The following is a 14917-nucleotide window of genomic DNA, read 5'->3' as shown; positions in this document are numbered from 1 at the left end:
AGAAACACCCCTTGATTTCACTAATACGATCTTGTGTTTTGCTTCTCGGCCTTTTGGCTGAAATCGTGTAGAATTTTGAGGTTCTCAGTAACTCTGTAGCTATTTTAAAAAATCCAAAGAGAGGAAAAACAAACCAAGAGGAACTCGGAAGTGAGAAAAAAAATACTTTTTTAATGAATAAATTAACAATAATTCAAATAGTTAAGAATACCAGAAATAATAATATTGTGGACACCACAGTAGAATGGCTGCCATGGTCGTGGGTCCAGTCACAAAACGTTTGAAGGTGCTAGGGAATGTTTGGAGGTACGAAGCCAAGCATCCTGCTGCGATGGAGATAGCCGTTCCCAGGCAAGCGCTCTCTGCAGACACAACGGTGATGCGTCTCGTGATGTTTCAAAGCACCTTTGTCTCCATGCAGTTCTCTTGGTCCCTTCTTACAGAGGGGTGGACCGTGGCCTGGCGCATGTGCAGCCAACAGTGATCCATTGTTTCTCCAGCCAGTAGGTTTGCTTGCAGCCTCTGTGCTGACGCCGGAGGACCAGGATCTCCTGTAGAATGGGGACGGAGCTCATACTGTGGTTCTCCCGTCCCAAGGCATCCACGCAGCCAGAATGGCGGCATTTGGCCTCAGAGATCATGGGGGGGATCCTGTTGGGATCTTCGTTGATGCTGTGGGGGGAAAGGATAAAGGTCGTGAGATGTAAAAAATGCGAACACTTTTCCTAATCGTAGAGCCTAGGGTTGCCAGGTCCCTCTTTGCCACCGGCGGGAGGTTTTTTGGGTGGGACCCTGAGGAGCATGGGGTTTGGGGAGGGGAGGGACTTCAATGCCATAGAGTCCAATGGCCAAAGTGTCCATTTTCTCCAGGGGAACTGATCTCTATCGGCTGGAGGTAGGGTTGCCAGGGTTGCCAATAGGGTTGCCAATTGGGCTTGCAGCATGGAACAGGAGGCTGGAGCCTTCCTGGGAGCGTGCGGCGGATCGTCCCCCCCATTCTGCTCCTTCCGCCAGCCATCAGCTGGTCGGCAGACAGCCTGGTTGATTGGCGGGCAATTGCCCGCCACAACTGGGCAGTTGGCAACCCTAGAACCCAGTGGTATACGTGGTTGTGTTTTGTATATTTGTTAACTGGATACCTTAGACCAGGGGTGTGAAATGTAAGGCCCGGAGGGCTGGATCCGACCCATTGAGAGCTCTTAACCGGGCCGCAAGCCAGCCGAAGCAGCCACCTCCTCCAGTCCCAGTCTCGGCTGGAAAGGAATGTCGGGGCCCGACCAAATGACATTTATGCCATATCCAGCCCTTGTAACAAAATAACAATGTGACATAGGGTTGCCAGGCAGGGCCCCTTACCAGTGGCGAGGGCCTTCGCCAGCGATGTCGTGACATCCCTGGCAACATGCTGACATCACTCCCCGTGTGCCCGGAAGAGACATCAGGTCACTAGGGGATGCTGGGGACGCTCTGATACCCCCCAGTGATGTGCTGATGTCACTTCTGGACACGTGGGGAGTGATGTCAGCATGTTGGGGTGCTGCAGATGCCCCCTTGTTTTCTTTCATTCCCCCCCCCACCGCTGGCCAGCTAAGTGGCTGTGGGGAAGCGCCCGCTGGGTAGAAGCACCCCCTGGCCTCGCCCACTTTCTAAAAACACTTGGCGGGCACCAGGAAAATTGTTGGTGGGCGCCATGGCTCCCGTTTGCACCGTGTTGGGGACCCCTGGGTGAGAGCATCAAAATCGGGTGCCTGTAGAGGGCTGAAGATAGACTTGGAAGAATACCTGTAGTCCCACGGAGAGGTCGATCGCTTGCTGGCATCGGGAACTTCTCGAGCAGCCTGGCTTGTGCCGATCCTGCTTATGTTGACATTCACGCTTTGAGGGACTCCCAGTTCAGTCGGTACCAAGCAATCGCTGCTGGTCATATTAGGAAGTAGAGCCTTCCCAACCGCAAAACTCTTCAGCAAGGACAGTAGGATCAGCATTGCAAGCATCGGACTGAACTGCAAGCAAAACAAACAAAGCAAATCCTTAGAATGAACTCCTTTGTATTGTCTTGCATTGACGTTTCTTTCTGTTCTCCACATTCAGTTTGGTTCCATTGCTAAACTGGGGTCGGGGACTTATGGGCTGCATCAAGAGGGGCAGGGAGAGAAAGTCATGCTCTGTGGGCAGAAACGACCCCATCTGTGGAAACTAGGGTTGCCAACCTCCAGGTAGTAGCTGGAGATCTCCTGCTATTACAACTGATCTCCAGGTGACAATGATCAGTTCACCTGGAGAAAATGGCCACTTTGGCCATTGGACTCTATGGCATTGAAGTCCCTCCTTTCCCCAAACCCTGCCCTCCTCAGGCTCCAACTCAGAAACCTCCCAACGGTGGCGAAGAGGGACCTGGCTACCCTAGTGGAAATGCTAGTTGATCCAAGCTAGTTGGTTTCCTTCTGTAGTCTGCCTTGTGTGTGTGTGTGTGTGTGTGTGTGTGTGTGTAAAGTGCCTTCAAGTCGCAGCCGACTTATGGCGACCCCTTTTGGGGTTTTCATGGCAAGAGACTAACAGAGGAGGTTTGCCAGTGCCTTCCTCTGCACAGCAACCCTGGACTTCCTTGGTGGTCTCCCATCCAAATACTAACCAGGGCTGACCCTGCTTAGCTTCTGAGATCTGACGAGATCAGGCTAGTCTGCCTTACTGGTAACCCAAAAATGTAGTTTAGTACTAGAAGCACATGTAAATAATTTCTGATGTGGATATTTTTCACTGGGAGAGTAACCCAGTGTGGCTCGTGGCATCCAGTGATGTGGGGCAGAAAATTCTCCATGGAGACAAATTTTCCAAAACAAAAGTTTCCCATGCTGTATTTTTTCTGTGGAAAATTTTCTATCTATCCGCCTATCATCTATCAATCAACCGAGACCCTGGAGATCCACTGACGGTCTGAGTAGACAATACTGACTTTGATGGACCAAGGGTCTGATTCAGTATAAGGCAATTTCATGTGTTCATGTGAAGAAGAAGGAGGAGGAGGGGGAGGGGGAGGAGGAGGAGGAAAAGAAAAAGAAGAAGAAGTTGTTGAGCTGTGACAACTGCACATTCCAGGTATCTGTTCAAATGGGCTCAGGAGTGGAGAGTGGTACCCTTTCCCCTGCATCCAGACTATGTGACACAAGCTACTCGTATAATGTCGCAATGCATTATTTTCATGCTGGGAAGAACTGAGAGGTCATGTGGAGTCAAGGAAGAAGAAGAAGAAGATGAAGATGAAGAAGAAGAAGAGGAGTTGGTTTTTGTATGCCAACTTTCTCTACCACTTAAGGAAGAATCAAACCGACTTACAATCACCTTCCCTTCCCCTCCCCTCAACAGATACCCTGTGAAATAGGTGGGGCTGACAGAGTGTGACTTGCCCAAGGTCACCCAGCTGGCTTCGTGTGTAGGAGTGGGGAAACTAATCCAGTTCACCAGATTAGCCTCTGCCACTCGTGGAGGAGTGGGGAATCAAACTCGGTTCTCTATATCAGATTCCACCGCTCCAAACCACTACACCATGCTGGCTCTCATCTGTCCTCCCATCCATCCATCCATCCATCCATCCATCCATCCATCCATCCATCCATCCATCCATCCAGAGGTAACCTGAGAAGGAAGAAAGGGTGTACTGTTCCTGGCTTCCCACATTATTCTTAATTAATATAAGCACATTGGCTCAGATCCTAACCTTCCTTTCTGTTCACGCTATTTGTTTATTTCATTTCATTACATTTCTACCCCACCCTCCCTAGCCAAAGTTACTTTTGCCCTGGTTACTTCCGCTTGCAGAAGAATGAGAGGGTGATCTTTTGCCGATTCCCCCTCTCTCGCTACAGCCCCCTTCAGTCCCCATGGTGTTCCCGTGGGCCCAACGGGGGCAACAATTTGAGGGTCAAAGTCTGCAACGGAGGAGAGGGTAGGCAGTAAAGTTGTCATGTATTCAACATAACTCTGTGTGTGCTGCATAAGATAGAAGCCATTCGTATTAACAACATTGTTGGTTTTCATAGTTTCCTACTAGCAAGGGGGAAAACAGATTTTGAAAATGCATCTAAGACATTCGACGATAGATCAGCCTGAGGAAGCCAGGATCGTACTCACCAATCTAGAGCTGTTCATGTTGAAGACTCTCTTGTGTATGTTCTTTGAGCAGATGGATGGAGCGGTGGTTGTCTCTGTCCTGACTTCATGGCTTTTTATAAGGACTATTCCTGCTGTCCTACTTTCCCTGTTTTAGAAGGTAATCCCCCCCATGATCCCCTTGACTGTGGTTCTGGACTCTGACGTATGTTGAACAGAAATTCCACTCCATCGTGCTGTTTGATTAGAAACAACAGGAAACGAATCTTGGTCGATGACTAATCAACAGTCTTGGCCGTTACCTGAAATCCCTGCTTGGTTAAATACAACTGCTTTACTCTGTGTCACCTTTATGGAAAATGAACGTCATTTGCGAATGAGTGAATGCTGAAGTTCTGGGATAATGGCATATTCTGCCCAAAGTAACCAGGCCAATTAGACGCACTGGAATTTATATCATCAGTAGTTAGGGTTGCCAACCTCCAGGTACTAGCTGGAGATCTCCTGCTATTACAACGGATCTCCAGCCGATAGAGATCAGTTCCCCTGGAGAAAATGGCCATTGGACTATGGCATTGAAATCCTTCCTCTCCCCAAACCCTGCCCTCCTCAGGCTCCACCCTGAAAACCTCCCGCTGGTGGCAAAGAGGGACCTGGCAACCTGATCGGTAGTGGGGACGAAGAGGGAATTAACACAGGGGCCGATTGTCTTCACACTTGGGGCGAAAACGCATGGTCGCTTTAGCCTCCTTTATTCCCTGTTTCAGCCAGGATTCAGCCAGGATCGAACGCACGCTCGGCGAAACGCATGCATTCGATCCTGGCTGAATCCTGGCTGAAACAGGGAATAAAGGAGGCTAAAGCGACCATGCGTTTTCGCCCTTGGTCACCCTATGTATATCCCGAGATAGGGCAGCTGCCAGCGCCCAGAGCTTCTAGTGGGGCCCACTGCTGCTGTTTCCCTGCCCACACCTTCCTGCCTTCAACCAGTGCACTCTTCCTATGTCCCCTCCAGCGTGGTGTAGTGGTTGAGAGCGGTGGTTTGGAGCTAGCATTGCCAACCTGCAGGTAGTAGCTGGAGATCTCCTGCTATTACAACTGACCTCTAGCTGATAAAGAACAGTTCACCTGGAGGAAATGGCTGCTTTGGCAAAAGGACTCTATGGCATTGAAATCCCTCACCTCCCCAAACCTCGCCCTCCTCAGGCTCCACCCCAAAAACCTTTTGCCAGTGGCAAAGAGGGTCCTGGCAATCTTATTTGGAGCCGTGGACTCTGATCTGGAGAACTGGGTTTGATTCCCCACTCCTCCACATGAGTGGTGGACTCTAATCTGGTGAATTGGATTTGTTTCCCCACTCCTACACATGAAGCCAGCTGGGTGACCTTGGGCTAGTCACACTCTCTCAGCCCCCCCTACCTTACAGGATGTCTGTTGTGGGGAGGGGAAGGGAAGGTGATTGTAAGCCTGTTTGATTCTCCCTTAAGTGGTAGAGAAAGTCGGCATAAAAAACACACTCTTCTCCTCCTCCTTCTTATGTAGGGTTGTCAGGTCTCTCTTCGCAACTGGCGGGAGGTTTTTGGGGTGGAGCCTGAGAAGGGCAAAGTTTGGGGAAGGGGTGGGACTTCAATGCCTTAGAGTCCAATTGACAAAGTGGCCATTTTCTCCAGAGGAACTAATCTCTATCAGCTGGAGGTCAGTTGTAATAGCAGATCTCCAGCTAGTACCTGGAGGTTGGCAGCCCTATCCCTAAGCCCACTTGCATGTAACGCTAAGCTCTGCCCAGGAGAAGGGCGTATGAGTGGTGCACCGTAGTGATGGTCCCAGCTGTACTCAGTACCTGGCCATGTTGGGAGAAGGTTGCGATTGCAGTATATGCAGTGAGAGGACTTGTGAGCCCGCTGATCGGGACAGCCATGTGGGTGGGCATTGGAGGAGGGGCATAATGGGCTGGACCGGGTATATGAGCAGGGCGTGTGGTGGTGGGCAGGGAGGAAGACCCAGGCAAACTCTGCCGGGGGGGTCCCCCAAAACCTAGCATGGGCCTACACAAGTCTGGGATACCCTGTGTTGGTAATTTGTCTGTGTGGAAAGTGTTGTCATGCCACAGCCAACTTATGGCGACCCCAGCAAGGGTTTTTCAAGACAAATGACAAGCAGAGTTGGTTGGCCATTGCTTTCCTCTGCAGAGTCTTCCTTGGTGGGCTCCCTTCCAAGTACTGAACCTGCTTAGCTTCCGAGATCTGATGAGACCCGGCTATACAGGGATCCTCAATGCGGTCAGAATTCCAAAGGTGTCCCCAGGTTCAAAAAGGGTGGGGAACCCAGGGCTACACCATGCCTCCTTTCTTGTCGTGTTGGTAATTTATATGTGTTATAATGAACAAAGGGCACGTCTTCAGGGGGTTTACCATTGTCTTCCTCTGCAGAGCCTTCCTTGGTGGCCTTCCATCCAAGTACCAACTGAATGGTGACCCCAGTGAGGGGCTTTCAAGACAAGTGAGAAGCAGAGGTGGTTTGCCATCGCCTGCCTCTGCAGAGTTCTCCTTGGTGGTCTCCCATCCAAGTACTCAACCTGCTTAGCTTCTGAGATCTGACGAGATTGGGCTATAGCATGCCTCCCTCCCTCCACAGCATTCGTGACTTTATCCTAATTAAATACATACCAAACGGTATAATACATCACGTGGCTATTCCATGCACTAACACTCTGGTATCTATTTACAGCATTGTCTCTGTGTGTTGGGGTGCTAGGGAGAGAGTCCCCAAATCTACATTTTGCCCTGGACCTAGGGTTGCCAGCTCCGGGTTGGGAAATACCTGGAGATTTTTTTTAGTGACTGGGGTGGGCATATTTCTGTCCAGAAAAGAACAGCCCTCCCAGTATAATTAGTTTCTAGATACCTGCTGGAGGTTAGGGTTGCCAACTATCTTGATAAAAAATGTCTCATCCCATTAATAGACGCTTGATGGAATGTTATTCACCTGTATGCCATGAAAAAAGACAGTTGCTCATTTCTTCACACTGATCCTCTGTTAAAGCGGCAAGACATCTTTCGCCAGGGTTGTTGGCACCCCTGCTAGCGGTGGTACCATTACATGAAAACAATTCCCCTCCCCACAACGGTTGCCTGCATTGAACACATGAAGCTGCCTTATACTGAATCGGACCCTTGGTCCATCAAAGTCAGTATTGTCTAGTCAGACCGGCAGCGGCTCTCCAGGGTCTCAGGCAGAGGTCTTTCATATGACCTACTTGCCTAGACACTTTAACTGGAGATGCTGGGGATTGAACCTGGGACCTTCTGCGTGCCAAGCAGATGCTCTACAAACTGAGCCACAGCCCCTCCCATTCTCATTTGATTCAAGGGCATGCAATGGAGCATAGGATTTTTCACTACTATTTCTAGGAACTCTAACACCCGTGCTGTGAGATAAGGTAACCCCCCTGACTCTTATGATGGGGAAACTGAATTTGCGGCGTATCATCTCTGTCAAAAAAAAATGCGGAGATCTTTACGTTGTGGGGACGAGGATGTGATTTCCTTTCAGAGTTCTGAGCAGCGATGCTGGTGGAAACTCTTCCATCAGAGAAAGGGAGCTTTCTCTTCAGCCAGTTACTGAAATAACTCAAAGAAATGTGGGTCACGTCCTTTCTGGCTACAAGTTAGTCATGGGAAACCTAATGGGAGATCTTCTCATGTTTCTGAAGCATTCTATGTTTTCCCTGACTAGAATCTCAGACTGTTGGTGAGACAGAATTTGTTCTGTCTTTCGTGTCTCAAATGCCCAAACAGAAAAGAATGGTAGCAAAAGCACAGCAACATTGGTCAAAGGTAAAAGGTAAAGGTCCCCTGTGCAAGCACCGGGTCATTCCTGACCCATGGGGTGACGTCACATCCCGACGTTTCCAAGGCAGACTTTGTTTGCGGGGTGGTTTGCCAGTGCCTTCCCCAGTCATCTTCCCTTTACCCCCAGCAAGCTGGGTACTCATTTCACCGACCTCGGAAGGATGGAAGGCTGAGTCAACCTTGAGCCGGCTACCTGAAACCAACTTCCGTCGGGATCGAACTCAGGTCATGAGCAGAGCTTTTGACTGCAGTACTGCAGCTTAACACTCTGCGCCATTGGTCAAACAATAAGATTAATCCTGTTGCATTATTATTATTTACTGATGTTCCCCTTGAACACACACGAAGCTGCCTTCTACTGAATCAGACCATTGGTCCATCAATAGGGTTGCCAACCTCCAGGTCCTAGCTGGAGATCTCCTGCTATTACAACGGATCTCCAGCTGATAGAGATCAGTTCACCTGGAGAAAATAGCCGCTTTGGCAATTTTACTCCATGGCATTGAAGTCCCTCCCCTCCCCAAACGCCACCCTCCTCAGGCTCCACCCAAAAACCTCTGGCCAGTGGTGAAGAGGGACCAAGCAACCCTATCCGTCAAAGTCACTGTTGTCTACTCAGACTGGGAGCGGCTCACCCAGGCCTCAGGTAGAGGTCTTTCACAAAACCTACTGCCAGATCCTTTTAGCTGGAGATGCTGGGGATTGAACCTGGGACTTACTGCATGCCAAGCAGATGCACTACTATGGAGCCATGGCCCTCCGCAGTGTCTTCCAGTGAACTCAGAGCAGCATACATGGTTTGCCTCTCTTCTGTTTTTCCTGTGAGGTAGGATAGGCTGAGATAGTGAGTGAGTGATAGTTAGGGTGGCCAGCTCTGGGTTGGGAAATACCTGCAGATTTTTGGGGCGGAGCCTGAGAAGGGCAGGGTTTGGGGAGGGGAGGGACTTCAATGTCATAGAGTCCAATTGGCAAAGTGGCTATTTTCTCCAGGGGAACGGATCTCTGTCGCCTGGAGATCAGTTGTAATAGCGGGAGATCTCCAGCCACCACCTGGAGGTTGGCAACCCTAGTGATAGTTCTTTCTGAGATAGTGATTGGCCAGAGGTCGCCCAGTGACTTCCATGGTTGACTGTAGATCTGAACTTGCGTCTCACCAGGCCTAGTCTGATGCCCTAACCACTATGTAACAATGTCTAACAACCAAAAGATACTACCTCTTCCAGGTCCCGCATGGTTCCATCTTGTCCTTCATGCTTTTCAACGTCTACATAAAGCCATTGGGAGAGGTACTTTAGAGATTTGGGCTGAGTTGCCCCTAATATGCGGATGATACTCGGCTCTGTCTCTTGTTTCCAGCAGATCCTGGAGAGGCTGTGGCAACTGTGAACAGGTGCCTGGAGGCAGTTTTGGAATGGATGAGGGCTAACAAACCGAAACTTAATCTTGACAAAATGGAGGTGCTAGTGGTGGGGGGAAGATTTGGCCCAGGAAAGGGGATATCTCCAGTGTTTGTTTGTGTGGTCCTTACATGATTTTCGCAGCCAGGATGGGCAGGGATCCAGAGTAGTGACCTTCACCGAGCCCAGGATCTTGTTGACCTCCATCATGGAAACTTGGACAAAATGGCCCTTCGGCCTTTCTCCTGGTGTGCCTATGTTGCAGCTGGCATCCAATCAAGGTGTATTCTCGATATTTTATCAGCAAAAGACTTGGCAAAAGTATTGCAGTGAATAGTCTCTTCCTGAGACAATAAAGGCTCAGATTTTGGCATCAGCAATCTGAGGAAGGGTCTTCTCCGTCATGGTGCCAAAACTTTGGAACTGGCTGCACAGGCTCCCCAGGGAGATTCATTGGTCCCCCTCTATCATTGTGTTCCACTAGTGGGTGAAGACTCCCCCGCACATTTTGCTTAAACCCAATAACTGTTATTGGTCCTCTTCCTTGGTTTTGGTGTCACGTTTTTATGTTTTTATTGAATTATTTTATACTGCATGCTGTTCTAATGTTTGCCACCCAGGGGCACCCTATTTGGGTGGGAAAGTGTCATAAAAATGTTCTAAATAAATATATATGGTACACTACGATATCTCTAGCCATACACATGTAATTCATAAGGTTGCCATTTTGATACATTTTGCAGTGTGTTGACCTCAGTGGACATAACTCTGCTTAGTACTGGACTGTTAGAATATATAGGATTGCCAACCTCCAGGTACTAGCTGGAGATCTCCTGGTATTACAACTGATCTCCAGCCGATAGAGATCAGTTCACCTGGAGAAAATGGCCGCTTTGATAATTGGACTCTATGGCATTGAAGTCCCTCCCCTCCCCCAACCCCACCCTCCTCAGGCTCCACCCCAAAAACCTCCTGCTGGTGGCAAAGAGGGACCCGACAACCCTAGTAATTCACACTGCAGTATCTTATGGATAGTGGGAAAAGTGTCTCTGATTGCATACCCAGGGTTGGATAAGCCCAGCATCTTTCTTAGCTGAATGACTGCCATGTAAGTTCTTTCTTCAGATTGGGATCATGCACTGTTTGTAGAGCCAGTATAGACTGCAGAGACTATATAGTGTTCTTTTGATTAAAATGCAAAACGAATATATTTTTATTTTCAGTATAATGTTTTACAATTATTTATATATATATATATATATATATATATATATATATATATATATATATATATATATATATAAATATATATATAATTATTTATATATTATTTATATATGTATGTATGTGTGTATATATATATATATATATATACACACACACACACACACAATTATATATATATAACTAAATATATATAACTATATAACTATATAACTATATATCTATATATATATATCTATATCTATATATATCTATATCTATATCTATATATATCTATCTATCTATCTATCTATCTATCTATCTATATATATATATATATATATATATATATATATATATATCTAAAATTTTGTGAACACTTATATTTTTTTCTGTCATCCCCCATCCCTACACATCAGAAAATCCAGAATAACCACAGCAAATGATACAAATTACAGACGCAACAAGAGTAATGTAAAAAAATTCAGATCAAGATACACATTTTTGTTTGCTTTTGTTTAAATTGTATTTTTTGTGCTTTCATGTAAGCCATTCTGAGTCCCCAGATGTGGGGAAAATGCAGCGTGTAAATGCTGACGTAACTAAGTTACAGCGGGGGAACTTGAGAGGCAGACTTACTGCTATACTACCATTTACTCTACGCCTAACAGTTTTCAAGGTCAACTAAATACAGAGTTTTATGCATCAAATGTGGTTTAGCGGTGTTGTGGTTGACACATTTGCTGAGTGACTGATTTATGACGCGTACACCTCAACACCTCAGGACAGTCAGTGGCCCAGGTGAGAGGAAGGAAATCCTCGTTGACCGCAGAACAGCATAATTTCTCCGACAGGGAGGCATTAAAAAAAGGAGAACCTTCCGAAATAACTGAATGTGACTACACCACAGCATTTCATCTGGGTAAGCAGCCTGCTGCCTGTGGAATCATCAAACACTTTTGGGTTCTTTGTGGTTCTCAGAGAGCGGTCCAGGAAGTATCGAGGAACGAGAAATAAAGGAGGAGCCCGTTGCTGCCTCTTTGCTTCAAAATGTCTTTTCTTCACATTATACATAGGGTTGCCAGATTTTGGGGGGCGGAGCCTGAGGAGGGCGGGGTTTGCGGAGGGGAGGGACTTCAATGGCATAGAGTCCAATTGCCAAAGCGGCCATTTTCTCCAGGGGAACGGATCTCTATCGGCTGGAGATAGGGTTGCCAGCCTCCAGGTACGGCTGAGAGAAATAGGCACTAGTACTAGCTGAGGAAACAATCGTACAAGGCTCAAACAATCAATTTGCAAAAACATATATTGGACAATTGCAACAGTGAAAGTGCAGAAAGTGTTGAAAACGAAAACTTATAAACTAAGCTAACAATTATAATCTTAAAAGTTGATAGATTCAAGTCAATAAATATGTTCAAATCAATAAATATATTTCAATATGAAGTCAGGAAGATTCTATAAAAGTTCATGACTAGTATATTTTTCGCTCCCGACTTTCGTTCCCTCCACGCAAGCGAAAAATATACTAGTCATGAACTTTTATAGAGTCTTCCTGACTTCATATTGAAATATATTTATTGATTTGAACATATTTATTGACTTGAATCTATCAACTTTTAAGATTATAATTGTTAGCTTAGTTTATAAGTTTTCGTTTTCAACACTTTCTGCACTTTCACTGTTGTAATTGTCCAATATATGTTTTTGCAAATTGATTGTTTGAGCCTTGTACGATTGTTTCCTCAGCTCAACCTCCAGGTATTAGCTGGAGATCTCCCGCTATTACAACTGACCTCCAGCCGATAAGAGTTCAGTTCCCCTGGAGAAAATGGCCACTTTGGCAATTGGACTCTATGCCATTGAAGTCCCTCCCCTCCCCAAACCCCGCCCTCCTCCGGCTCCGCCCCAAAAACCTCTCGCCGGTGGCAAAGAGGGACCTGGCAACCCTACCCACTGGCATCACTTTACGCATGACTCTTTCGCAACTGTGCCCTCTTTTTTTCTGGTAATGCTAAATAGTTGACGGCAGAAACCGAGAGAGAGAGAGAGAGAGAGAGAGAAGACGAAGAAATCTGAAGGGGGTCGATTTTAAATGCAGGGCTTTGTGCCGATGACCAATCGCAGTGCTGCTATAGCTGGTTGAAGGGGACCAAACCTCCGAGGAAGACGGCCTTGGTTCCATTTGACCAGCCAAAGCAGCCCACAGCTTCCGTCCAGAGTGAATGCTTGCGGAAGTCCCCGGGGCGTCTTCCGCCTGAGCCCTCTTCAAGGGGCTTCGCCTGCAAAATAGAAGAGCGGAAGCTTACAAACCTGCAATGGCTACACATTGCCCCACGCTGGCTGTAACAGATATGGTGAGTCCGCTGCACCCTCCAGGACATCACACCGATGCCTTCATGGGAGGCCGTGTCGATGTTGTTGAGGGGTATGCGGGTGTGTCAAGATGGGAGAAGCTGACCCTGAAACTGTTTGGAAGCGAAGGACCTTGCGCTAACTTAATATTCCGACAGAAACGTGCCCCCCTCCCCCTGAACTGCAAGCCGATCTTCTCGTCGGGCAGCTGGGATATCTGAGAGCACGACAGACCACAAGGCTCGGCATCTGCAAATGTGCGAGGGTTTGAGCATATGACACATCTCTCACAGTAGCAGTGGCATGAAATGTTCCCTTCGTACATCTGCCTGCTCACCCACCCACCCTTTTTTTTTAAAAAACCCTCTTTTCCCCCTAAAGAGACCCTTCCTTTGTCAACCGGAATCATCTGCCAGTTGTCGCTCAAGCATCGGCTTTCAGAAAAACTGCCCCAGCTGTACCTGCTCGACAGCTGCCGAGGGTCGCTGAATGGCCAGGCGCGTGGCAGCGCCTTAAAGCGGAACAAAAAGAGCCCTTTTCTAAAACCACGCTGAGGCCCCATGCCTTGTGTATGTGGCTCGTCATCAGCTCGATAAAACTTGTTTAAAACTGTTAATAAGAAGCTTTTAATGAGGTGCTGCCTCACCCTTTGGTCAAACACGCTTCCCATCCCTTCCCAAAGCGACCCGAGACACTGCTTAACTGCCAAAAGCTCTGTTTTTTGGGGGGGAGGGTTGCCAACCTCCAGGTACTAGCTGGAGATCTCCTGCTATTCCAACTGATCTCCAGCCGATAGAGATCAGTTCACCTGGAGAAAATAGCCGCTTTGGCCATTGGACTCTATGGCATTGAAGTCCCTTCCCTCCCCAAACCCCGCCCCTCCTTTGCCCCCAAAACAAAGAGGGACCTGGCAACCCTAATAACTAATACAAATATCACACAATAATTACATAGAACTTGTTTACAACCAGGTTACATGGGACTTAGTGTATATATCATTGGAAATGAAGCAATTATCCTTTATGACACCTAGGTATGTAATGAGTAAATTAGAGTACATAATGGTTAGTAAACAAAGACACATGAAACTAAAATGGAAAGTCTCTCAAACCCAATTTTAAAACTTACAATATGAGACAATGAAGCCATGAATTCAATTAACACGTGCAGTGTAGAAGGCTATGGGCTGAAGTGGAGCACACCACTTTACCCAAGCCTATATGCATGTAGGAAAATACATCCTTAAAGGGACCAAGAGCCAACTGAGAGAGATGTTCCACGTACATAAATAATTATAAGGTAAACCTCAAACATGAGCAAAGTTTATAAAAAAATGGAGATAGGTCCAAGCGATCATTAAGACCATATAGAGCTAATGTATTTAAAGTGGAGGGCTCAGTGGTAGAGCATCTGCTTGGCATACAGAATGTCCCAGGTTCAATCCCTGGCCTCTCCAGTTGAAGGGACTAGGCAAGTAGGTGATGTGAAAGACCTCTGCCTGAGACCCTGGAGAGCCGCTGCCAGTCTGAGTAGACAGTACTGACTTTGATAGACCAGGGGTCTGATTCAGTAGAAGGCAGCTTCATGTGTTCAATCTACCTGGCCCTTTTTACTCTCATGCTTTCAGAAGCAAGATGTCTGTAATCCTGAGGCTTCAGCAACAGCCCCTCTAGGAATCTATAATTCCTACTTTTTGAACCCTTACTTTGACTCACAATCATAGTACGTCTTGTCCAGCGACAGAAGATAATCAGAGCGCTAAAGAGAGTAACTGTGGATTTATTGAAATGATCTTTCGCTGCTCTCTTCTCTTCAGGATTTGTAAAAAGCCTGACAGCGCAACGGGTCAGGACTCGACCTGGGTTCAAATCCCGACTCAGACACGAAGCTCAATGCATGACCTTGGACTCACTCTCTCTCAGCCTAACCTCACAGGGTCGTTGTGAGGTTAAACTGGCGGTAGAAGAATAATGCATGGTGCCCTGGACTGTCCAGAAGAAGGGT

The 14917-nt window shown here is 47.3% G+C and overlaps 1 protein-coding gene across 1 annotated transcript; it reads right to left on the bottom strand.

Moving 5' to 3' along the window:
* Window positions 1–437: 437 nt before the first annotated feature.
* Window positions 438–1925, bottom strand: LOC130483903 (interleukin-17A-like). Its single transcript, XM_056856812.1, has 2 exons — window positions 1783–1925; window positions 438–672 (listed from the first exon to the last, which is right to left on the bottom strand). The coding sequence occupies exons 1-2, from the start codon at window positions 1923–1925 to the stop codon at window positions 438–440; spliced, it is 378 nt and encodes a 125-aa protein (XP_056712790.1).
* Window positions 1926–14917: the final 12992 nt, after the last annotated feature.

Source organism: Euleptes europaea, chromosome 10, assembly GCF_029931775.1.
Source record: "Euleptes europaea isolate rEulEur1 chromosome 10, rEulEur1.hap1, whole genome shotgun sequence".
NCBI lineage: Eukaryota > Metazoa > Chordata > Lepidosauria > Squamata > Sphaerodactylidae > Euleptes > Euleptes europaea.
The sequence above is the reverse complement of the archived record's forward strand: the minus strand, read 5'-3'. Positions and strand labels throughout refer to the sequence as shown.